At 43.9% G+C, this 24,944-nt stretch overlaps 1 protein-coding gene across 5 annotated transcripts in view; it reads left to right on the top strand.

Moving 5' to 3' along the window:
- LOC119176497 (A.superbus venom factor 1) overlaps positions 1–24,944 on the top strand; it is a 267,863-nt gene that overhangs the window by 47,363 nt on the left and 195,556 nt on the right. For all 5 annotated transcript variants that reach the window (XM_075877793.1, XM_075877790.1, XM_075877791.1 and 2 more), the window contains exons 2-9: positions 920–1,077; positions 4,607–4,801; positions 7,494–7,564; positions 12,720–12,851; positions 13,713–13,755; positions 15,815–15,899; positions 16,644–16,749; positions 16,865–17,110. In XM_075877793.1, coding sequence (XP_075733908.1) covers positions 920–1,077; positions 4,607–4,801; positions 7,494–7,564; positions 12,720–12,851; positions 13,713–13,755; positions 15,815–15,899; positions 16,644–16,749; positions 16,865–17,110 — 1,036 coding nt within the window. The remainder of the gene's footprint in view (positions 1–919; positions 1,078–4,606; positions 4,802–7,493; positions 7,565–12,719; positions 12,852–13,712; positions 13,756–15,814; positions 15,900–16,643; positions 16,750–16,864; positions 17,111–24,944) is intronic.

The raw sequence follows: 24,944 nt of genomic DNA, 5'->3' as shown, positions 1-24,944 counted from the left end.
CACGTCGTCAGCAAAATTTATTTTCTGGTTTAAGGCCTTAGACGTTTTATTAATATATTTACTAAAATGGCGTCTCACTCTACATTTATTGGTTTTCCGAGCGAGTAGTTTCCCCTTGCTTCCTTCTTACTTACTCAGAATTACAGCTCATGTGGCATTAGAAAATTTAGTTGTCAGCGCGCAGACGCTCTCGAAGCCGACGACGCTGCCACTGATCCTGCATGCCGAGTTCTTTCCGCTGATGGGAGCGCCAGCTCTTGTAGTGGTGGGCTTCGCTCCATATACAGCACCGCTGTAAAAGGGCTCGGGGGGGGGGGGGGGGAGCTTCTTGAAACGAAAGAGGGCGAAAAGTGCGGTTAAGTGACACAGTACCTATTACTCAGACGAGTAGACATCAACCGCGACACTTGGGGAAGAAAAGGGTATATCGATACGCTGAAGGGATCGGAAAGGGCTGCCGCTCTCTTTTTCTGGTGATGGCAAGACTCCCAGGAAGGCACCTAACGATGTACCGACCTTTAGAGGTAGGACAAAAAAAAAGAGTTGTCAGACACGGTAGTACGTTCTGGAGGCTCCAAGATGACTCACTATACAGCTTCTGGAGCATACGACACACCGGAAATAAAAGTTCGAACCCCAGTAAGTAGTTCCTGTCCCATGGGCACATCTTCCGATGGTATAAGATACCATCTCTAATAAAGGCCAACTCCTAAATAACGTTCTTTGTTGTCACTACAGAACAAAAGCTCAAAGTCTTGACCGTGGCTTGTCCACTGTCTATTGCAATTCTCGAGAGCCGGGTCTGACTGTCTCGCCGTGTTGCAAGACAGTTTCCATTCATTTGACTTTGTGCGCCAATTGTGAATTCAAGTGTGGCCGGCACGTTTAACCTGGCGGGATTCTTTTTTTTTTTTTTCAGGAACTGTTTCGTAGTGGCACCCAATGTCTTCCGAGTGGGGACGAGTGAAACGTTCGCGGTCATGGTAGACGGTGGTCCAAAGACAGTGACTGTAACACTCCATACTTCCCGGAGTAGTCCAACGAGTTTCTTTCACTGGTCATCTACTGTCAGCACAGGTAAGTGAACATAAGCTACCCTTGAAGACGATTGCTTACTCAGGCAAAAGTTTACGCAGAGAATGTACGCAAACGCACACCGTGTTCCCCCCTTTCTTCGATTTCTATTTATTTCAGGTCTTGTCTGAGGAGTCTTGAGGCTACTCTTTCTCAAGGCTACTTTGAACTTAAGGCTACACTTTAAGAAGTAAAGAAGAAAAGTTACATCAAGGTTGCATTTTTAGGGGAGCTGTCACAGCCATCCCTCCCTTTCGACGGTAACTGTGAAGGGTCGAGTGGTTACACCGCCCCCTCCCCCCCCATCACGGTTACTCCTAACAGTTGAACCTTCTCAATACTCTTCAAAGGAGCCGCAGTTACTTTCTACGCAAGAAAAAAAGTTCTTGGTTTAGTTAACCAGCATTATAAGGTCTATACAGGCATGTACAATTGATTTACAGGCATCACGTTCAGAAATGAACTTCAGAAAATTTACACGAAACACACGAAGTTAAAATTAACTACCATGGAGTCAGCATGCGCGTGCACTAACAACTACGACACCAAGCCCGCCATGCTGCGGCACCGTCTGGAAGGAAACTGTGCTATGTAGGCACCGATAGGTTATTTGCACACGGTGCGTACATTTCTGCAGTTACTCTGAAAAGGGCGCTTCCTTCTCACAAGAGAGGAAAGCGTCTTTGTTGTCGTCTCATGTGCGAACGTTTGCACAGATTTCGTCCCTTTTCAGGTTAACTGTCCATTTACCCCCGAAAACATTTTAGAGTATACAGTTGCCTCCCGGGGGCCTTTGGCCACCCAGTTCACAACAGATGCAATACAAAATGTAAATGACAATAACAATAGTGAGCTATACAAAATGTTAAGCTATACAGAAACAGCGTTCAGCTACACACGTATATTTAGCTATATACACAAACAAAAAATGATGCAAAACTAATAGGGTGATCGGAGTGATACAAAATTATGTGCATTGCATTACATGAAACAAGTTACTTCAATATAATTGCTTGTTTTATAAGCAACAAAGAAGATAAATAATACAGTCAGTGTTGAAGAAAGCAAGAAGAAACACAGAGAGAGAACTTGACTTAAAAAGCACAAATCCCACTCCGGGTGCCTTCCTCAATCAAATTCAAGAGGCAGGGGTTATTGTGAGCTCAACTGGTTCACAGTTGTTACAAAATAAAAGCATAACTGAACCCAGCGCTGAGTTATGCATCTTCTAAACTGGCGTTAACAGATAGCTAGGTAAAAAGAGACTTCAGCAGTTATGAGGCCCACACACCAAACATATGCTATATTTATTTTACTGGGTCAGTCCAGCCGGCCATCTCCTTACTCAGGAAAGTCATAATTTGATAACGCGATGCAGTTTTCCACAATTCGTTCGGAGTCTACGTAGGCAACGTTGAACTTTATTGTATTTATACATGTCACTTTCGATGTACTGTATTCTTTAAGACTTTAGACACTTCGGAAAAATTGGTTGTTTTTGGGTCGCCCATGAAGCATTTGTTTTCTGCCTCAGATATTTTCAGATTAATGTTTCTGGTTTTACGTCCCAAAACCACGAGATATTCATGAGAAACGGCGTAATTGAAGGTTCCAGAGATTTAAACCGTCTGGTGTTCCTTATGTCCACTGACATCACACACAAAAAAGAAACCCGTCTTTTCAGCTGTAATAATTTCAAACAACAGATTGACTTCTAATATTATCAAAAAGAAAGTATCAAAATATTGATAATGAAAAACAAGTAGCTCGTAAGACCACCAATGATACTTTACACAAGGTAAACTTTTAAAAATCGAAATACAAGTTTTGAACATAAAGGCCTTGTAGAATAATACTACAGATTTATTCTCAAGTACAAAAGCTATTTATATATATACAAATATATAAGCCCTAGTGTCTATCATGCCACTGCACAAAGAAGTTTCTCGACGTGGTGTATCGAAGGCTTGCTTACTGTGCATTTGCTTTTCTAAAATATGCATCTACACATACTTATTTCTGCGGTTGCATGCATGCCTCTCTCTCTGAAGACTTGTGTATTGAACACGCTGCTGTATGGGTGTAGCCAGGAGGCGTTCTCTTTCAATTGCGCTTGCGTATACACACACGCACACATACAAAACTTACGCGTAAAATATGGTTGAACCATATTCGCCCCCCCCCCCCCCCTTCAAAAAATATTTTTGGGTACGCACCGCGATAAATTGGCCGATTTACTAGTAGATATCATCTGATCAGGAATGGTTTGGTGCACTTGTGCCATCTGTACTGAAGTCTGACAAATTGAAGTCATCCATCTTCCATGCCTGTGCTGCTACCATTCACCGGAGATGGAGTTCATGTTCATTTCAATCCCTAAATGTTTGCCGTTCTCGTTGAGCACCCATAAGAGACGTCGTCGTCCCAATGGAAACCACTAGCACTCAATTCCCCGAGTACGAAAAAGCTTTATCCCCCCTCCCCCCTTCGGTGGAAAAAGGGAAACTCAAAAGCGAAACAGATAAAATACTGTCTCTTTTACCCTTTAAATACAGTTGGCGCCAAACTTTGAACTTGAAGGCATAGTTAGCATACTAACGATGAAAATAGGCGTGGTGACAAAAGTGTTACTGGCATTTCGACTGCGTATACGTTGCATTAGCTTGAATAGGCGCAGGTTTTTATTCTATTATGTTTAATAGCCTATCGTGAATAAACCAAGTGTTTGTCACCTTTACTACCAGTCCTAGAGGCGGTCTCACCTTCGTCGCTTATTTCTTAAATGTAAGTGTGCAATGTCAGCGCTAAGTGTTCACTCCGCATTTCGATGAAGGCGAAATGGTAGATGCCCGCGAACTGTGCGATGTAGGTGCATGGTAAAGAGCACCATATAAACGAAAATTCTGAAGTCCCCCATGATAATATTGTGGTTTCGGGACATCAGACCCCACAAAACAAATAAAAAAAGCGTTTATTTTCAACAATCAGCGAAGAATGAACAAAGGACAAGAAAGGAAACAGAGACCTCGTCAGATCAGTGCTGATTGTTGAAGATGAATTACCAACTAGCCCAATATAAAACTTCAATAAGTGTTGCGCATATCAAGATCCAGCTATTGTCGTCTAAACTGTTATCTCCACTGGCGCAATCGAAAACATACAAAATAAAGTGAAATCGCATGATTGCGCTCAATACTCATGCGAGACAAAGAGGAATGGTTGGACGGCTGCCAGGCAAAGCAGTGCAGGAGACTATTCACATATAATATTTCGCTCATATGAACCAACCGAGAGTGTGCAGGCATGACGGGAATCACAGTTCCTACATTGCGAAGTACGCCAGAAACACGAGGAACGCCAGGAGAGAATAATGCACTCGAATATTTTGAATTTTAAAAGTCTGGTTAGGGGCCCTTTAACGCAGAATAATAACCTTCCACGGCTTATTTAATTACTGCAGTTTTATGCTCCAGCGATACTTAAGAGGGATACATACTGCTGCTGTAACCAAAGCTGAATTTACATTTCGCAGGTTCTCCCCAAATGGTTGACATCATTGTGCGTCAGACTGACGTGACCAATTTGCAGCACGAACGGAACAGTGTCATGCTGAAAGTTAAGTGCGGCAGTTTGTGGACAAAGAGTACACCAATTCTGATGAGCCCTGCGTCGGGCGAGCATTTTTTTCTTCAGACCGAGAAACCCATCTATCGTCCAGGAGAAAGTGGTAAGTATCGTGTACGCATTATCAATACAGAGAGTGCTTCTTATTGGTACGGATTAATTGTGAAAAAAGTTAAGGCGTGCTAACCCGGGAAGGGAACAAGAAAACGCAAATGGCGTTTGTGCTGCCTTGTTCTTCTATCTTGAGTGTGTGTTTGCAGGTGTTGTCCGGATTTCCTTAGCTTCTTTTATGATAAATCATATACGCATGCTGTGAACTACCCCACAGATACAAGAAGCGAGATTATGCAACTGCTTTAAACGAAAACCTTTAGGCTGGAGCAAGACCCAATTTCTATTTTAATTGCAGTTAGGCGCAGAAACCTTTTATTTTTATTTTTTTGGCCGTTCTGAAGTTGCGGGACAACATGTGCTCGCAGTGGCACTGACACAATCACTAAACTGATATGAACGCAGGGTTTGAGACGCAATTTTTTATTTTGGTCAATGCACAACGTAACTTTTATTCAGTGTCCAAAACTCTCTCTTATGAAGGTAGTTCTGAATACTAGTGCAATGAAAAAAAAGTATTGCGTTGAGAAATATGCAGAGCTAAATAGTGTCGAACATACATACTTTTTAGGTACTATATCAGATAATCTTTGGTTGTTTTATAACTGTATAATGAAGCTCGCGGCAAGTGCGGTATCAACCTCGCTATTTTCAAAGCATGGTACGAAATACCATAGCTCAAAGATGTAGCTTTGGCGCCTAATGCTTCTTTTTTCGCAATTTGGGATGATTGAATTTTAATGCAGAACATCACACATTTGTACTAATTTTTTTCTGATAAATATAGACGACTGACTAGGACAGGTGCTTTCGTTCAATAGTAACAATAGTTAAAAAATTGTATCATATATGTCAAGCGAAGGTGAAGTAACTGTTCTGCTAAATACAAACAAATGCACCCCTGGAAGCTTTACGTTATAAAAGCTTATAACAAGAAAGTACGCTGCATTTCAACTCTATATAGAGACAATGAGTGTTCATCAGTAAAAGGTAACGCAATTTTTTGCAAGTGCATATTGAGTTTTTCACCAGGAGAGGCGCCAAAAGTAATTTTGAGTGAAAAAATATTAATTTGGCAGCTCCCAAGTACCTTGGGAATTGATGTTGTGCGAAGCATGTAGACGGATGGTGACTGGGTTGTAATTCTTTATTGTGTGAGAAGCTACGATGTGTGGCTAAACATATGTACAAATGCACACATAGACGCACGTTAAACAGCCGCATAGTTTTATATAAGCAGTTGTTGACATCTGCGTAACAAAGCAAACAGCAACATGAATATTAGCAACACCAGAAGTGATACGCTGATGTCACGAGCTCATTCATGCTCGCGTTGTTGGTAGCCCTGGACACTGCTCCATATTTACACTTCAGCGGATGGTGTATAACTATACAATTGACGTTAACACGACTTGACGGCTGTATCATTCGACTACATACCTAACGCTTACGAAGAGAGATAGCCAGAATTCTAACCTCAATAGGCGTTCAACAAACATAAGTCTAATTAAAAATCAGTTCCGAGACCAGGCGGGGCTATGTGGTAGAAAACGTGATTTCCACGCAGAATGTTGGAGTTCAATTTCTGCGGGGTCTCTGATTCTTTTCATTTGTTGGGTCGACGCTATCAATGTCAAATTTTTTTAACGCTAACACGTTAAAAATGCCAATGTCTATTCTCGCTGTTCCTGGGTAGATATAAATTGCACATAACCTGCGGCCCGTGCCCGTATACCTGTAGCGCATACCAGCCTACGGGTATGTGCCGCTGTCTGGCGGAAAGTGTTTGACGACGTACGCAATGAGATTGTGACATTATTCATCTATGACCAGAGAGTCGTATTCGTCAAACCATCTTACCCTCTCAAACTAGTTTCCAATTGCTCCAAGTTAAAGGTGTGATAGCGAGAGCACGCAAATGTAGACAGACAGACAGACAGACAGACAGACAGACAGACAGACAGACAGACAGACAGACAGACAGACAGACAGACAGACAGACAGATAGATAGATAGATAGATAGATAGATAGATAGATAGATAGATAGATAGATAGATAGATAGATAGATAGACAGACAGACAGACAGACAGACAGACAGACACAGATAGATAGATAGATAGATAGATAGATAGATAGATAGATAAAGTGGCTGCAGTGCCTGATGAATATTAATCTTATTCAGCAGAGCCTGAAGCACTGTTTTTGACACCTGTAGTATGTTATCTATATTGCGCAGCACAATTACCCTTTTCTATTGCTGTTGTGCCGTCACAATATGAGTGATCTACGAGTCGCCTGCTTTCGCCTTCTCCTCACCTCATAGAACCTTGAGCTGCATCATGTTTATAAAGAAGTTCATAATGATTGTTTTTTTAAGATTATGAATTATTACTTTTTTCAACGTTGAGTGCCGACAAACGCATTAAAGAGAACGTACTTGGTTCGCTTTCATCAGATTTTTCATCGCACTTCTACGCTTTGTTTCTAAAATATTTGTTTTTCTTTTCGCGACAATGTTATCGTAAGATCTTTTAATGCTATGCGTAAACAAATCTTCATTAATATGGTTGTAACTGGTGCGAAGACATATGAGAAATTTTTTAACACGTAACACACCTACAATTCTTATAAGCATATTCGGAACACACCTGTTTTGGTAAATACGGCATTTCTTTTCTTCAGTGAACGTGAGGTTCCTGGCCGTCGATGGCAGGCTTAAACCATCAAAGAGCATCTTCAGGCTGGAAGTCCGGGTAGGTACATTTTGCATTATTAGTAGCCAGAAGTCCATTGCGGCTTTAAAATGCACAAATAAAAACTCTTTCTTTCATTACTACAATGACATCGTGACAAGTATGGTGAGGTTCATTATGATTTGCCAAGCCAACTCATGTCTTTTTTTATTCGACTAAAGCGTTTCTTAGTTTTCGTTCATTTCTTTTCATCATAAAGCATGATGACCTGAAAAAACAGCGCAGTTGCACTCAACTTTAAAGAAAGAGACAATCACTCAAAACACGAATTGAGATAACCCCCCTAATGGAAACACTTTCTTAAACGGAACCTGCTTTTCTCGCTAAACGCATACCTAAATTTATATTTCTTAACGCAAGATCAATTTTAGCGCCCCACACGGCAAAAAGGGAGTGCACAATGGAGACCACGTGACCTTTTAATGGTGTGTGTGTGTGTGTATATAGGGTTCAAATACAACAATATATATTATCATTTTTTCTTAACTAAAACGGGCCGAAAACGTACAGTGGCGCCACCTTCGCTTGACGTATGGCCCGATGATCATTAAGCGCAGCAGGAACATCGTCAGCTGAGGGTTTAGCGACACCTGCCGACGAGTTGGAGAAACACAACGAGCACCTCGCGGCTTCCGTGATTAGTTCTAGAAGAGCGAAACGGTGCATTGCCATTGCGCATTGACGTCATAATGTCACGCCATCATGTGATGCGATGCTATGACATCCCAAATTTTGGAAGTGTGTGATGTGATGGCGAAATAAGGTGACGCCACCATGTGATCATTTTCGGCATCGCTCTATGCTGCCGACGTGGGACGCCGATGGCCAACTTTCTCATTTTATGGGGAATCTAATGCTTTAACCTTAAACTATTTAAGTTTGTTACAGCGTGGTTAATTGGCAAAATACTGACGCTAGTTTGAACATTGTCAAACGCACAGTCGCATGCAATGTACACGCAAATACGTAGGTACAGTTTTATGTAAGTGCAGGACAATGGGTGAAAGAGGGGGGAGAAGAGTGTCAGTTGTGGCAGTATTGGGCAACATACAATAAATTTTGAAACTTTGAAATTGGACACTTCATGCCAAAACATTAAACGTCATAATTGTCGAGTAAAGCACCTACCACTATCATGACAAGAAAGAAGGCCTGAGTAAACAAGATGAGACTTTTTTTACACCTCCCAAACAAGCTCTCGAATTCGTACAGAAGGTTTTGACATGACTCATGACGTTTACATTTTGCAGATGTCACAGCGCTGAGCACCACGCAGCCACTCCATTTTGAAAACACACACACACACACACCTGGGAACCCTGATTGTCATGCAGCAGAACAGCAAGGGCTGACGCGGGGTTATCGTAAACGTGTTTCGTTTGGTGCACCTCGGGGATGAGTGGTTCATGGTCAGGGTGTAGTGGTTATTGGTGGTGAGCCTACGTTCCTTCAGAAGCGGGTTGGGGCGTTTCTGTCGAGATTCAGCTTCCAATAAATAAAGTTCAGGGTCAGCTCGGCGCCGCTGCCGTTTTGCGGCAGCGGCTCGAGCGCGCCGAGTAGCAGCTGCGGATGACTCAGTCTGCTGTTTACCGCTCATATATACCAATGCGCTCTCATTGATTGTCACTCAAGGAATGCGCGCGTAACCTGAGTTTTTTTTTATATTTAAACTCATTGACAGTCACTCATGAAACACACCTCACCCACCACTCGGACTCACACTCACCAATTTATTCGTCTAGAAATGTTCAAGCGGGCTCACTCAAACTCACCAAAACATTACCCACGTGGCACCACTCAGACTCAAACTCACTGCCTTATCCGTGTCTAAGTGAACCTGAATGAGCGGACTTATGCGTACATGTACTATTAGAAGTTTCGTCCAAGGTGTCAATGCTTTTTAACACAGACATCTCGCGTAATCGGGGCTCTACTTGGCGCTTTTGTTCTCGCATCTTTAAATATGAGTTATATGTCATCGCGATTCATTAAGGACATTTTTATCGAAAGTGATGACTTAGAGGAGATGTGTTCACAAGACCTTCCTTTGAAAAAGAATGAGAAATGGTAAAGCCAGCTCCCCCTTTTTTAACTCACGCATCTCTTCAAGTTATTATTCAACTGGCGTATTAACACTGCTGCGTTGGTGTGTGAGTAAATACAATTAGTATAAACGGGAGCCAAAATAAGGCTGATAATAATGCTGAAGCTGAGTAGATGAGACAAGAGGTCAGCAAAACAATGTGGAGCTCACTCAGAGTCACTCGTGTAACATACCTCGGCTATGGTGGCTAGAAAGAGAGCTGTCAGCATCGTCCCGGCCGCGCCTTGAAAGGAAGCGTGCTGGTATTTTATCTCGCCGTGGAGAGGCGCGCAAGTCGCCACCCTGATCGGTCAAGAGCGCTTGCCAGCCGCTAGCGCGGCACTTTTAGTCGCTTGCTCGTGTGCTCGCAAGTCAGAACGTCTGCGCTTTCCCTATTTGGACTTGTTCGGGATCAATACGTGCAATGTAACCATGCAACAGTGATGAGTAAACAGCAAAGACACTGCTGTGCACCTGGATGCAATGCGGGGTATGCTTCGGCCCACAAACAAGGGAAGAAAGCGTTTCTCTTCTCTGCTCCCGCCGACAATGAACAAAGCAAGACCTCGGAGCGTACGATTCCTCGCGCTGACAAACCACTGGAAAAGAACTGCGTTGTGAGCGAAGCTCTTTTCGACGAAAGATTCATCGTCCGTAACTACAAGCATGTTATCAACGGGTTCTGAGCAACCTGGGAAAAAGCTGTACCTAAGGAGGGTGGGTTCCTGAGTGAATCAACTGCCGAAGGACTACGCGTCACTCTAATCAGCACCCTTTTCATCTGGCACTATGTCACGAAAACATTAGGCTATAAATACTTGATGACATCTCGCCTCTGCCAAAACGCACTTGAAATCTTTTTGGAAATCTGAAGCAAATGTCTGGCTCGATTGATCACCCTTTACAGACACAACTTTTGATCTCTGTGACTTGCATCAGTTTTTACAGTTTGGCACAGTCACCCCCAGTGGAAGTTCCGAGCAGCCTTCTATGTCCGGACATCCACAATAATTCAATAAAATTGCAAAATAAGCTGGATGAGCTGCTAGATGTGGGGCGCTTCAATAAAGTTTATGAAATTATTGTTGCTTGCGAAGCCCTCCCTCACTACACTGATCTCATTGGACGCAAAAGTGACTCCCGGATCACTTATTACGTCAGTGTCTATGTGGCCCGGAAGAAAAAGACGAAGTGCAACGAATGTAGCAGGTTGCTGCTTCACTCATAATTCCAGCTTGCTTCCGACAGAATCATGCTTTCTGTATCCGTCCGAGTCCTTAGCAGACCTGGTGAAAGCTATGAAAGATGCACTCACCTATTGCTTCAGTTTCAACAAGTTGAAAAGGGACAGCATAGCAGACGTTATCTCTTGCCTGTCTGTGAAGAGATTAAATATGGTCGGCTGTGAACACCATAACCTGGAAGTGACAAATCAGATAATTAGGTTCTTTACACTGACCAGAATGCATTTTCTCTTGCTTGAGAAAATGCGTCCAATCAAAAAGAAGAGAAAAAAATGAAGCTCTTGAATTTAAAACATCTGATTTACCTGTCACAGTATTAACTCAGCGAGCAAGGTTTTATTTTATGTTATTGTGCACTACTCACACTTTGTTGTTTCTTTGGATTTTACTATTGTCTTGTTCACATTGTTACAAATCCCCCATTAACAACTGTGATATCACTGTCTGGCTGTGTTCACATATGCAGAAATAAATTTTTTTTGTGAACTGGTTCGTAACTGTATCTATGTTTGCCAATGAAATTGCAATGTCATGTGCGTATGTATGCCCATTGTATCATCGTATACTTTCTGTTCTCTTTAGTTGCCTTATTCACTTGCTTTAGGTGAGTTTCATATAACTTGCAGTTTTCTTCACCCTAATGCGTATGTTGTGTTTATTTTCATGTTTTTCGCTTTCGAGAAAATGAATGTCTTGCTTTTAAAATGAGACCTTTATTGCACGAGTCATAAAAATAATGGTTTGAAAACTGCACGGACTTTGTTTTAGTGTCAAGCTCACGGCAAGTCACTTGATTCTCTATCGTCTAACTTCGTAGCTGATATAGTACGAAGTGAATAGAAAACACTAGTTTTCAGTGCCAACGCACGCTTTGCAGCACGCCGCCAGAATTGTGGCAGGTAGACTTTGTTACAATCCGCAGGGTAGCGTGAAGTGTTTGCAACAAAAAACGTCTGATACGCGCGAGGAGAGGCATCTAGAAAACGACTGCAGCGCCGCCGCCTCCGGATCAATTCTCGCGCGCTCTCCGGTGCGCCGATGCTGACACCTCGCCTTCTAGCCACCATACCTCGGCCTTAATTAAGGCTCACTTGTACTCGCACTCAGCAATGTTTTCCTCTTGCGGACATACTCAGACTCCGACTGGCGAAAATTCTGGTCAGACTCACTCGGACTCACTTACCGAAATGTTACTAACCCGGACTCACTCTGGCTGAAATTCGCGGCTCAATCTGAGTCTTAGTTAGTCGACCCATGAGTGAGTTTGCCAACCTATGATTATTGTTGACACCGCACATCTATTTTCGCATCCAAAATTTTGGACCACGAGGTCCTTTATTGGCCCTGTATTGGGCATACTGATTATCTGTGAAATAGATCATTGTTTTATAACTAAACCACATGCCACAGAAGCTGAAGAAATACATGCCATAGTGACGTTGTGTCTATGGACGAGATCAACGGATTGTATCGCTGCGCTCGTGGCGTCACTGGAGCAGTGAGCGTAAATTCTTATCGTAATGGCATGGTTGCTAACGCTAGTGCGTGCACCATCTCGACGGACATCAGTAGACGGCTCGTCTACGCTTGTACGCTCTGTGCTCTGGGCGCTTCCTTCGCGTTGAGACGACAAACAGCATAAAACCGCTTCGCCCCCTTGGTCGGCAATGGAACCTTAATACATGATTTTGTAGTGTTACGCGAGATCGGATCTAAAACTTATATAGCCGCTATAGCCTTACTTCATATAACATTCAAATTTTTGATGTCGCATTCCTTGCTTCTCTCTTGCGACAAAACGGTGGTTTTCTTTTTTTTTCTTTTGCAGAATCCCCAGAACTTGATTGTTGAAAGGACAGAATTTCAGCCCCAAAGAGATTTGCTTCTCACACACACCTATCAACTACCAGAACGCACGCTACTTGGAGAATGGTCACTTCTCATGAAGCATGGCTACAATGTATGGCTGACGCTCCTGTTATTTGAAATCACAGTGAATGGAAAAAAAAAAGTTGGTCACTAACAAGAAACTGAATGTATGACTTCACCAACCGTGCCTTTTAAAAGGCCTTTGAATTAGCGTTTGCTTGTGTTTGAGTACAGCTTAGGGACTAGATAACAAGTATTTTTTTTCGTAAGTAAATTTTGTCAATGGTCCGCTTCCTTCGACAATTATGTGTAGATTATAAGAGCAGGCTGAACTTTCCTCTTCCGAACTACTATATCACAAAAGGTTTATTGTGGATAGGACCCTGATTGTTGCCAAGATATTTTCTATATCAGGCATCATGGCTCGTCATGCCTTCTTTATTACATAAGATGTAACAATGCACGTTGCTCCCGAACAAACATTAGGTAACAAGTTGGGCTTGTGTGATAAACACTGCAGGTGGCTTAACAGAAATAACACCTTGCTGTCGCTAATGTAAAGCTGCAGCAAGCTTAAAACGAATGCTCCACTGCGTGGTCTGAAGCACTTTGATTGATGCTAGCACCACGGATCTATTTCCGAGATGTTACCCATGCATGCCGACATATTATCCAAGCATACCGAGCTATTATCTCAGCAACAGAGCCCAGCGCTTCGTGGCTGGCATCAGTCGAAGTAATCCAGGTCACGCGCTGGAGCATTCGTGTTAAGCTTGCTGACAACTGTACATTATGTGTATCTAGGCTTAGAAGACGCTGGTAGTGTAGCTTTCCACGTAGACGTCACATGCAAAAATTATCACAGAGCCTATAAACCATAAATATTCATGATACAGGCATACTAAGCTGTTGTTAAACCTTTCCTTTTTCCTCCTTTTATCCATGTATACAGTTTGAGCAGAACACGACATCCAAGTTCCTGGTCGATAAATACGGTAAGTGTCGAAAGTAATGTAGACAAATTTTAAATAATGTCATGTTCAATTCATTCTGGTAAATAAATTTTTCCTCATGCTGATTACTTTGCGATGAGGACAAAACAACTCTAGTGCTTCACTTCCTAATTTTTTCACTAAACACTTCATGTAACTTATCAAATGAGACCTTTGGTAGGACAACGTTTACCTGACATATATATTACCACAGGCGTGTGGACGGAGAGGGTCTCAGAGTGGGTGGCCGCCCCCTTTAGAGATTGTTCTTGTGCTGCATTGTGATCGTAACGGCCTCAGTGGGAGGGGTCAGGCAGATGAAAGGGGGGGGGGTGCAGCGAAACTCTTGCCTCTCCTTTCCTAACAGAGAACTCTGCGCATGCCTATGGATATTACTTCCCAGAAATCTCGCTACATTCGCCAACCACTACACCTCTATTGAATTACTAAACACCACCCCTAGTTTTCTTCTGCCAACTAATCCACAGTAGCACAGGACGTGTCCGTTTTTCAGCCCTGTATGACTCCACTTGTCCTCCTAACCTCACTGAGCCTTATTATATCCCATTTAACACCCTCTAGTTCCTCAAATAGTACAGCTAGACTTCCCTCACTAGATAATGTTCTAGCGTTAAACGTTGCCAAGCTCAGGCTCCAATGGCGGCCTGTCCCGATCCAGAGATTCTTAGCACCCTCTGCTGCGTTGCAGATCTGACCGCCGCCATGGTCAGTTGCTTCGCAGATGCTGGGGACTGAGGGCCAAAGGTTAATTGCTGTGTTCATGGGAAGTTGTGACCAGGTACTGCACCAGTGTTGTCAATCCTGTTCTGGTGAAGGAGAGCATTAACGGCAGGTGGTCACAGTGGGACAGCACCAGGCATTTTTTTTTGTTTTTTCAACGGTTCCTTTTTTCAACGATTATCTAAGTGAATATACAATTGGGAATGGTCCGGCATCACCATTCGAACGGAATTTAGTCATTGAATGCTAAGCTGATGCGCTACATTTTAGTAGGTGTTCTGTTGCACTTTCTTCGCACTGTCGAATACCACCTCACAACCTATAAGTTCTCAACTTCACATTACTCGTAGCTCTCCTGGTTCCCTTTTAACTGTTTGAACACCATATTTGAAAAAAAAAAACTTGCACGGCTTCGAGCTTCTTACTTTGCGAGCTTAGTCCAACTTAAAGCTGTGGATGACCATCCTTCTCACGCGTTTATTCTCCCCTTACTTATTTCTGCCTAGCTCAATTTTAAAATTATTGGCTTCAAAATGTCCGCACTGTCGAATTTTTGATGATTTTGAGAGGTAGCACTCCTACTTTACGTTTACTATCAACTGACAAGTTGCGCTTTCCTGTTTTGCGAACTAATCGGTTACTTTATGTTATTGTTACGTTGAGTGTATACGTCGCGGGTGGTTTGAGCGCATGAAAAGTAAACGTGAAAAGATTCTAACTGATAAAGAATCGACTGGCAGTAGCTTTAATGATGTATCGTATTTTGCTGGAGTTTTGGAGTAGTAATTAAAACTCTGGTAAATAGACACGGCACCAGACAGGGGTCATCAGTGAAAAATCAGATATACGTACTAGTAGTTACAGCTACGGCTAGTCTAATGACGTAAAATAGTGGATGAAAAAGTAGGGACAAAATTATCTTTTGTTCTCGAGAGCGGCGAAAAGCAGGCAACTTCGTACGAAAATAATGACGAGTTTGCATAACTTGCCGCATAGCGGCAGCTTGAATTTTTAGACCACCGACGCATGCCAATTACTCCAAATACAAAGAAAACGAAAACAGCTTTTCTTGACCGTTGTTGCGCATTCATTTGAGAACCTCAAACTTCTGATAAATTTTCGATATTAGATGAACAAATACACATTACTTATTGCAACCAGAAAACACTTGAAATACGTTGTCAAGCGTTTTTTTTTCTTCGTTTATTGTTTTAAAGTTTGTATTATACCTCCTGCTACAGAAATAATACGGCTATAAATATGGTACAACAATAGCGCACTTGCGTTTAATAAAAAATCTCTTTCTTTTATCACTATACAGTGCTTCCAAGGTTTAAGGTCGATCTGAGCATCCCGGATTATGTATTGAGTAATTTTTCGACATTACCGTGCTCTGTGGCTGCAAGGTAAGGATGTATTTATTAAGGCACGCAACTTTCGTATCTCTGGATTTTGCATATCTTATTAAATACATTGAAACACGAAGAAATATAAATGTACGTTATTCACTATTTTATCCAAGTTTTCCAGCAGTGCTCACATTTTATAATTTTTGTTAACCTATAGAACAAGCAATAAATCACTATTTTATCCAAGTTTTCCAGCAGTGCTCACATTTTATTATTCTTTATTAACATATAGAACAAGCAATATAGCATACCAGAACGTTTTTTATACGAAGGTCGTTGGCGAAGTAGGATCAACGTCATTAATGCATTATCTAGCAAAGTACTTGGGTAACCATTCTTTTATTAGTTTACGAATTGTCGTTGCGAGAATTCTGTGGCCTTGCCTGCCTCATTAATCTCTTAGTAAGAAATATTGTGGTCAATACATGCCCACTTCGCCACTCATAATGCGCGTAAGTAAGGAGTAAAAGAACAAATAGAGCAAAAAAGTATTCATAAACTTTGAAGCAATCAGTTACCTAATAGCGTATGCACTACAAATATTTTTATTTTATCTAAAACAATATCTGTTGCATTTGCTTGCACTCACGTTTCTGCCCACAATATGTTTTTTTTTACAGCTACTTCTTTGATTCAAATTGAGATTTGGATGGGGGGAAGAGGGGGGATGTTTGTTGAGCTATTCACGCAGAAAAATTTTGTTTTGGAGCTCCTTAATAAATGACCGAATATTTCTTCCAGCTTCGTGAATAAAAAGCCCGTCGAAGGTGTCGTGCGTTTCACATTTGGGCTACAGGAAGAAGTTGGAGGCGTGCAGTGGTTTTCAAGCAGCTACTCTTCAATGCTTGTAAGAACACAACCACTCGTTAAACCACTGTCTAAAGGCGGAGGTCATTTCAAGTAGTGGCATCGCGTGAACAGCTTGCTTCGTGGTCCATTAAATCACTGCTTCAATTGCACAGCTCGAAGACGGCAAGGCTACGTACAATCTTCTGCGAGAGCAGCACAAACTACCCTTTGTATACCGCTGGGATACACTGTTCGACAGCCATACGCGGTTGGTTGTGAAAGCAACAGTCACCGAGGAAGCTACTGGAGCTAAGGAGTCTGCTCAGAGTAACAAGACGGTTTTTTCTCGGACCCCTTACGTGATTTCGTTGGCGAAGAATCAGCAAAGCTTCAAGCCCGGTCTCAAGATATACATTATCGTGAGTGTGAACTGGGCTTAGCCTTGGTGCCATTTCAACTTGTTTCAACTTGACGTGTACCTGTCGACTTGTTGTTCGGCCAAAGTATATATATATATACGCGTGGGTGTGTGTACGTTCGTTCGTCGCTGTTCAAAAAACGTGAGTTTCCATTGTGTTCGTGAAATTTCCAGAATTCACCATCACGCTCACCTGATTGATATGTGGGGTTTAACGTCCCAAAACCACCATATGATTATGAGAGACGCCGTAGTGGAGGGCTCCGAAAATTTCGACCACCTGGGGTTTGAATTAGCGTGCACCCAAATCTGAGCACACGGGCCTACAACATTTCCCCCTCCATAGGAAATGCAGCCGCCCAGCCAGGATTCGATCCTGCGACCTGCGGGTCAGCAGCCGAGTACCTTAGCCACTAGACCACCGCGGCGAGGCGCTATCACACTCACTTTACGTGAAAAGTTCACAATACCAGAGAGCAGACAGAGTTTGTCGGTAGGCAGTCATGTTTAAGAGACAGGGTTTGAAGACACGGCCAAATGCGACGCGTGCCCAGTTATATAAGGGCACAGCAATGAAAAAACGCAAGTAATCGTTGAGACCTGGTATATCGATAATAATGGGGCAACACCATGGGATAACCAATCACTGACAGACAGACAGACAGACAGACAGACAGACAGACAGACAGACAGACAGACAGACAGACAGACAGACAGACAGATAGATAGATAGATAGACAGACAGACAGACAGACAGACAGACAGACAGACAGACAGATAGATAGATAGATAGACAGATAGATAGATAGATAGATAGATAGATAGATAGATAGATAGATAGATAGATAGATAGACAGACAGACAGACAGACAGACAGACAGACAGACAGACAGACAGACAGACAGACAGACAGACAGATAGACAGATAGACAGATAGATAGATAGATAGATAGATAGATAGATAGATAGATAGATAGATAGATAGATAGATAGACAGACAGACAGACAGACAGACAGACAGACAGACAGACAGACAGACAGACAGACAGACAGACAGACAGACAGACAGACAGACAGATAGATAGATAGATAGATAGATAGATAGATAGATAGATAGATAGATAGATAGATAGATAGATAGATAGATAGATAGATAGATAGATAGACTTTGAAATGGGAAAAGTTATCGCATTTTGTCCAGCGTACTCAAGGCCATGATGCGCACTGGCTTATTTACCCTGTGCCAAGTATGCGTGCCTGTGTAGCTTCCAGCGCGCCTGTCGGGACAAGAGAGAAAGTGCTTAAAGCGCGTTTCTAATCCCTGTAACTCGGCTCGTCATAGCCGGATTCCAGATTTTTTGGTGGCCATTGGTTCGTGAGGGACTAAGCTTTGTTACTGATGTCATTCAACGATCAAACGAAAAAGCGCTTCAAGACCCCTTCAAAGGATGCGCGGCACCTCCTTCAGGAGCATCCACTCCTCTTGACGCTACAAGGCAGCGCTGGTAGCGAACATGTTAAGGTGAGCTTGGTTGCAGCCTGCGCATCTAACGGTGGTGAAGCACTGCACTGCCAGTAGCGATACAGAACTATGGATGGCACTATCGATATTATCAATAGTCGAATCAATATCGAACTACTGGTAGGAAAAGAAGACACGGCTGATCCCTCCATCATAGAAATTGGCATAACCATGAAAATGAAACGTGTCTTCAGAGTAGTTCTTTTCTGGTAGTACTACATGCGAATGTGTGTACAATTTTTTATGGCGTTTCGCAGCTATAGCACCGTTTGACGTGGACGCAGCCACGTTGACGCCTTGTGGCATGGCTCCGTGGCAACGACTGCCACCCATGATTATGATTTAACCATTGTAGTAACTGAAGTTTTTAGCCTATACCTGAACAATGCGTATCGTTAATCGCGCACAAAGATGACGTCAACAAGCGCACACTAAACACTGTTATTCCATAGGCGTGTCTTCAAAGATGGTCAATTATGGAGAGAAGCAGCATGGTGTGTGGTCCTGAAACCTACGCCAGCGCACATGCATACTGCGCTTCAGCAACGCGGGATGCAGAGCTTCGTAGCTTGAGCCATGAACGCGCCCCTCGCGTTCACGTCCTGGGACGTGCCATAGACGCTACCGGGAGCAGCCGCGTTTCGCAAGCGCTCCGGCAAAACTCCTGTTTCTGACTGCTTAAGTCATTCATTGGCAACTTGCACAAATGTGAAGCTTTTTACGGGATCGACCACACCATCTAAAGTGATTTCAAGTGAGTGCTTCGCATTTCGCGCCCATGAAGATCGACTTTTTGGCAGCGTTTGACTACCTCGGTGGGCCTCCACGCCAGGCCTACCAACATGGTCATCCACGAAGCAGAGGGAGAGGAGCTTCCCTTCGCCGAAGCTCTCGACGATGATGAAGGCAGCTGGCGTCAAGTGTATGCCAGGGCCAGAAAGCCCGCTTCATCCCCGAAGAAATCGACGCATGCCATCAACACTTCGCAAGAAGAGTCACAGAAAGCTCTCCCATCGATTCGTCGCAGTGCCCCCAGACCCCCTCCACTTCTAGCGGACGACTACAAAATAGTCCTCCGAATACGTGGAGGCCTCAGCTGTGCTGACACTTCGTTTCCGAAGCTCATACATTCCGTCCTAAAAGCGGCACAAGCTCCCTACAAGACCAATACCACATCAATTCTGTAAGCAACATTCTGCTCATCAGCACACCGGACTCAGCACGCACCGAAGCATACCACCGTATAAAATCCATCAAGATGGATGAGCGCAGCTTTGAAGTTGTCCCCCACATTACCGATCCATCGAATACCTGTCGAGGGGTCATCCGTAATATTCCTATGGAACACACACCTGAAAGCATCTTGTCAAATCTATTGGACTATGACAGACTAGGCCTCATTCTGACCGGACGTCGCATGGGTTCCACAACGTCCATCTTGGTCACCTTCAAAGGTACGCGCGTGTCTTTCTACATAAGTTATCAAGGTGGCATCACCAGATGTGTACCCTATCGTCATAAGACGGAAGCCTGTAATCTCTGCCGCAAACTTGGCCACAGACCAGACGTATGCCCAGGCGCCTTTCAGCCTTTATGTCCAATGTGTGGCATCCCGAACCCACTCCTTGATCACGAATGCGAACCTAAGTTTGTGGTGTGCAACACTGACCAACCCACAGGCTCGCCCCAGTGCCCACAGCTCTACAAGCCCAAACCAAAGCACGCACCCTCAACTTTCCAGCAAGATGCAGCTCCATTCCTCGACCCAAGCACATCTTTCAAGAACGCCCCTAGATGACGCTCACCCAGTATCACAAGACATCAAAGCCGGAAAAGCCGCAGCCGAAGCCAAAGCCGAAGCCACAACAAAAGCATTCTTCAAGACCCCAGCCTTTGGACTGTCTCTGGACACGAGGTGAGCTCGGCTGATGTAGCCTCCCCTGAAAGCTCCATTCAAAAGCAGCTCAAACCAATGCAGGATGATATGGCTAAATTGAAGGCAGAAAATGCAAAACTACGCCTAGAGTTTCAGTCGCCCCGCCACGGTGGTCTAGTGGCTAAGGTACTCGGCTGCTGACCCGCAGGTCGCGGGATCAAATCCCGGCTGTGGCTGCTGCATTTCCGATGGAGGCGGAAATGCTGTAGGCCCGTGTACTCAGATTTGGGTGCACGTTGAAAAACCCCAGGCGGTCAAAATTTACGGAGCCCTCCACTACGGCGTCTCTCATAATCAAATAGTGGTTTTGGGACGTTAAACCCCACAAATCGAATCGATCGATCGAATCGATAGAGTTTCAGTCCTTCAACAACAATCTACCTCCCCAAAACTCCCCGCCTCATCTTTCACCCCTGCACCTATCTCACAAGTACCAGCTCCTCTTTCAACCACTTCTATAGCTAGGCACCCCGCTCAACCACCTGCGCAAAAACAAAAAGTGTCGACTCCCACATTGTCATTCGATGAGCGAGTAGACCAAGTCGAAGCGCAACTAGAGAAGGTTGATAAAGTTAAAGAAAAAGTAACCAAACACGAGGAAAAACTAGAAAACTTTATTACCTTCTCCACAGCTTCCTTGCGGAAGCTACATGAATCCGTGGTCTCGATAGAACAAACCATGTTATCGATGCAACAAACCCTAGATAGAGTCACGCAGTGGATCGACACGGTCCACGGTAACCATCCAGAGCTTTCCCAACCTAAGCCAAATCAGCCTTACGAAAATAGCTCTTCGTAACCGCACTGAACTTTGCGTAGGGCAATGGAACTGTAGGTGGTTTCGCCAAAAAAGGCAAACCTTTTGCAGTACATCAAATCACAAACTACCCCTCCACCAATCATTGCGTTACAAGAAACAAATGTTGTAGTGCAGCTGCCAGGTTATAGAATGCATCCAAATCTGGCTGATACCAAACCAAGCACTGCTGTCTTAACTCAGAAGCACCTTACAGTTACTTATTCGAAATTTGCTGACATCGACATTGAGCACGACTTTCTCCAAGTACTACCTGATAAACTAAACTCCCCATTCTTATACATTCTCAACGTATATAGTAGACTACAAAAGCAAAGGTACAACTTCAATTCCCTATTTGCCCGAGCTACATCTTCGGCAGGCAAACACACCCTCCTCATAGTGGGGGATTTCAACGCCTCCCACCCAGCGTGGGGTTACACCGCATCTACAACGAAAGGTAGAGCCCTCTGGTCCCATATTCAGGCACATCGTTTTACACTGCACAACGACCCGGATGAGCCTACTTACTCGTTTTGAGAACAGTGTGAACAAAGATACATCTTCCGATCTTACCCTCACTCACAATGCCCCCACAATGCTTTGGACTAACAGCCAAACTAATCTTGGCAGTGATCATTACATATTAGCATTACTTTACAACTAAAACACAGACCCATTGCACCCAAACCACTGATGCTCCCAGAATGGGACAAATTTAGAGAGACCCGCAACAGCACTGCTCCCTCGCGTATTGCAGACCTTAACGAGTGGACTCAACAGCTTCAAAAAGATGTTGAAATTCACGCGAAAACTCTACCCCCCGACACCCCGATAACTACTCTCGACTCCAAGCTTCTCCATATGTGGGAAGCAAAACAGTCACTTGTGCGACTGTGGAAACACAAGCGCCACAACAGGAAACTCCGCATTAGGATAGCGAAGCTAGACCAACAAATCAAGCAATTCACGACTCAATTGGCGGCACAACAATGGGGTCATCTTTGTGAAGGAATGCATTACCACCTCAGTATTAAACGAACGTGGCAACTTCTTAGACATCTGCTAGACCCCAGCACTTCTCGCGGACGACACTGTCACGCTATCACTAAACTGTTACACGAGCACAGTGACCATTTAGGACAGCTCTTCGATAACCTCCGCACGTTGCATTTACCTCAATTACGTAAGGATTCTATACCATGATACACAAGGAAACTTTATGAGTCATTAGAAGCGTCGATAACGGAAGCGGAAGTTCGGCACGCCCTCGCAACACTCCGTACCACGTCAGCTTCAGGCCCCGACCTCGTTAGCAACAAATTACTCAGAAATCTTGACCCTATTTCTATTAAAGCTTTGACTGAGTACTTTAACGATTGTTTTGACGCGGGCACCCTTCCACCTTCGGGGAAAGATTCATATTTATACCAGAGTCATATTTATACCTAAACCGAACAAAGCTCTCTTAGTAGAAAATCTGAGGCCCATTTCCTTAACATCGTGTCTCGGAAAGACTATGGAGCATGTTGTGCTTGCACGTCTCCAGAGACACGTGGAGGATAATGGACTACTGCCCCCAGATGTGATCGGCTTTAGGGCCTCATTTTCAGCGCAAGATGCGATGCTTCGCCTTCAACACGACATCATAGCTCCTAACTAGAGCGAGGACACTCGCTTTGGTTTGGACGCACGCTCTGGTTTAGACACACCATGTGTGTCCTTGGTCTGGACACACATGGAGCATTCAATAACGTAGCCCACTCAGCTATACATGCTGGCCTCAACCGCATTTCTTGTGGCGCTAAAATGTACTCTTACATCAAAAGCTTCCTCACAGACCGCACTGCTACATTAACATTAGGACTAGAACATTCCTCACCCTATACACTAGGCAGCTTCGGAACACCTCAAGGGTCAGTGCTCTCTCCAATACTCTATAACCTGGCTATGCTACCTATACCCAACGCTCTTCAACGTATCCCTGACTTGAACTTCTCCATCTATGCCGATGATATCACCTTATGGGTGAAAGGAGGCTGAGATTGACACATTCAAGACACCCTACAAACAGCTGTAGATATACTAGCCGCATTAACATCTCAGATGAATCTCTGTTGTACCCCGAGTAAATCAGAGTTACTCCTTCTACCAACTCGTCATCGGAACAAACACGTTCCAATGATCGAAGTTCACATAAATGGGTGCCTCATTCCTAGAGTATCACGCATTCGTGCAGTAGGTTTATTTACCTAAAACAACCGACTTAATACGCACACACTCGAAGCTTTACGCAATACTGTTGAAAACACCCTAAGAATGATAGGAAGAATCTCAGGGGAAAATGGAGGGCTCCGAGAGTCAGAGCTACTTCGTGTAATACAAGCTTTTGTGATTAGTAAAATCACTTATACCCTCCCTTACCTTGACCTTAAATTAGCAGAGCAGGAATCGGCCAACACCCTGCTCTGCAGAGTTTACAAATACGCGCTAGGCATTGCAATCAATACCTCTAACGCACGACTCCACCAGACAGGAGTCATAAATACCCTATGTGAAATCCATGAAGCCCATTTAACAGCTCAATATGCAAACTCGCAACCACTAGCGCAGGTCGCCACACTTTATCGTCTACCCGAATGAGGTATAAATTGGCAGCAGCAAGCACAGGACCGGGTTAACTGGCGGAAGATGGGAGAGGCCTTTGTCCTGCAGTGGATGTAGTCAGGCTGATGATGATGATGATGAATGAGCTTCACCTCACACACCAATACAACATTCCCCAAAACATACACAAACAATTACTCATACCGCCCCTTCCAAAAACATGCATCCAACATATCACACTAAGCGTCGAATCCAAAGAGCAAAAGCTCTTCAGAAAAAAAATTGTAAGAAGCCAATGACGTGCTCTATGTCGATGCGGCAGAACACCCATCCTCCTCATCCTATACCCTATCTGCTGTCAATTATAACGGCAAGGCGCTCACAACGGCATTCATCACTGTCAGCTCTTCGGAGGAGGCAGAGGAGGCTGCCATCGCTTTAGGTCTATCCATCCCCAATATCACTATGATTGTAAGTGACTCCAAAACTGCCATACGCAACTTCAGCGCAGGTTGCATCTCATCAACTGCCCTTTCAATTCTTAAGAAACATCCTCCCACGTAAGACGTTGCTCTCATATGGACGCCCACGCATACGGGGTTGAGTGGCAATGAGGCGGCTCATACCTGTGCTCGAAGAATGACCAGCCGAGCGCAGGCCTCTGATGGCGCCTTAGACTACGTGGCCTTTTTCAGCGCAAGAGATCGTCTTTTGGCCTTCCATGATATAACAAATCACTACCGCCTACAGCGCACTCTATACCCCCCCCCCCCCCTTACATCATGGAGCTTCGCGCTACCATGAAATACTATGGCGCCAGTTACAGACGCGTACTTTTACTGCCCCATCTTTTCGTCATCTTATACACCCTGCGATGTACCCCTCCCCTTTGTGCATTTTCTGCCAACAAAGAGCTAACCTAGACCATATCATGTGGGGGTGTACTCGAAACCCACCACCTGATTCTCTACACA

Source organism: Rhipicephalus microplus, chromosome X (assembly GCF_043290135.1).
Source record: "Rhipicephalus microplus isolate Deutch F79 chromosome X, USDA_Rmic, whole genome shotgun sequence".
In the NCBI taxonomy this organism is placed as follows: Eukaryota; Metazoa; Arthropoda; class Arachnida; order Ixodida; family Ixodidae; genus Rhipicephalus; species Rhipicephalus microplus.
This window is presented reverse-complemented; position numbering and strand designations above follow the sequence as displayed.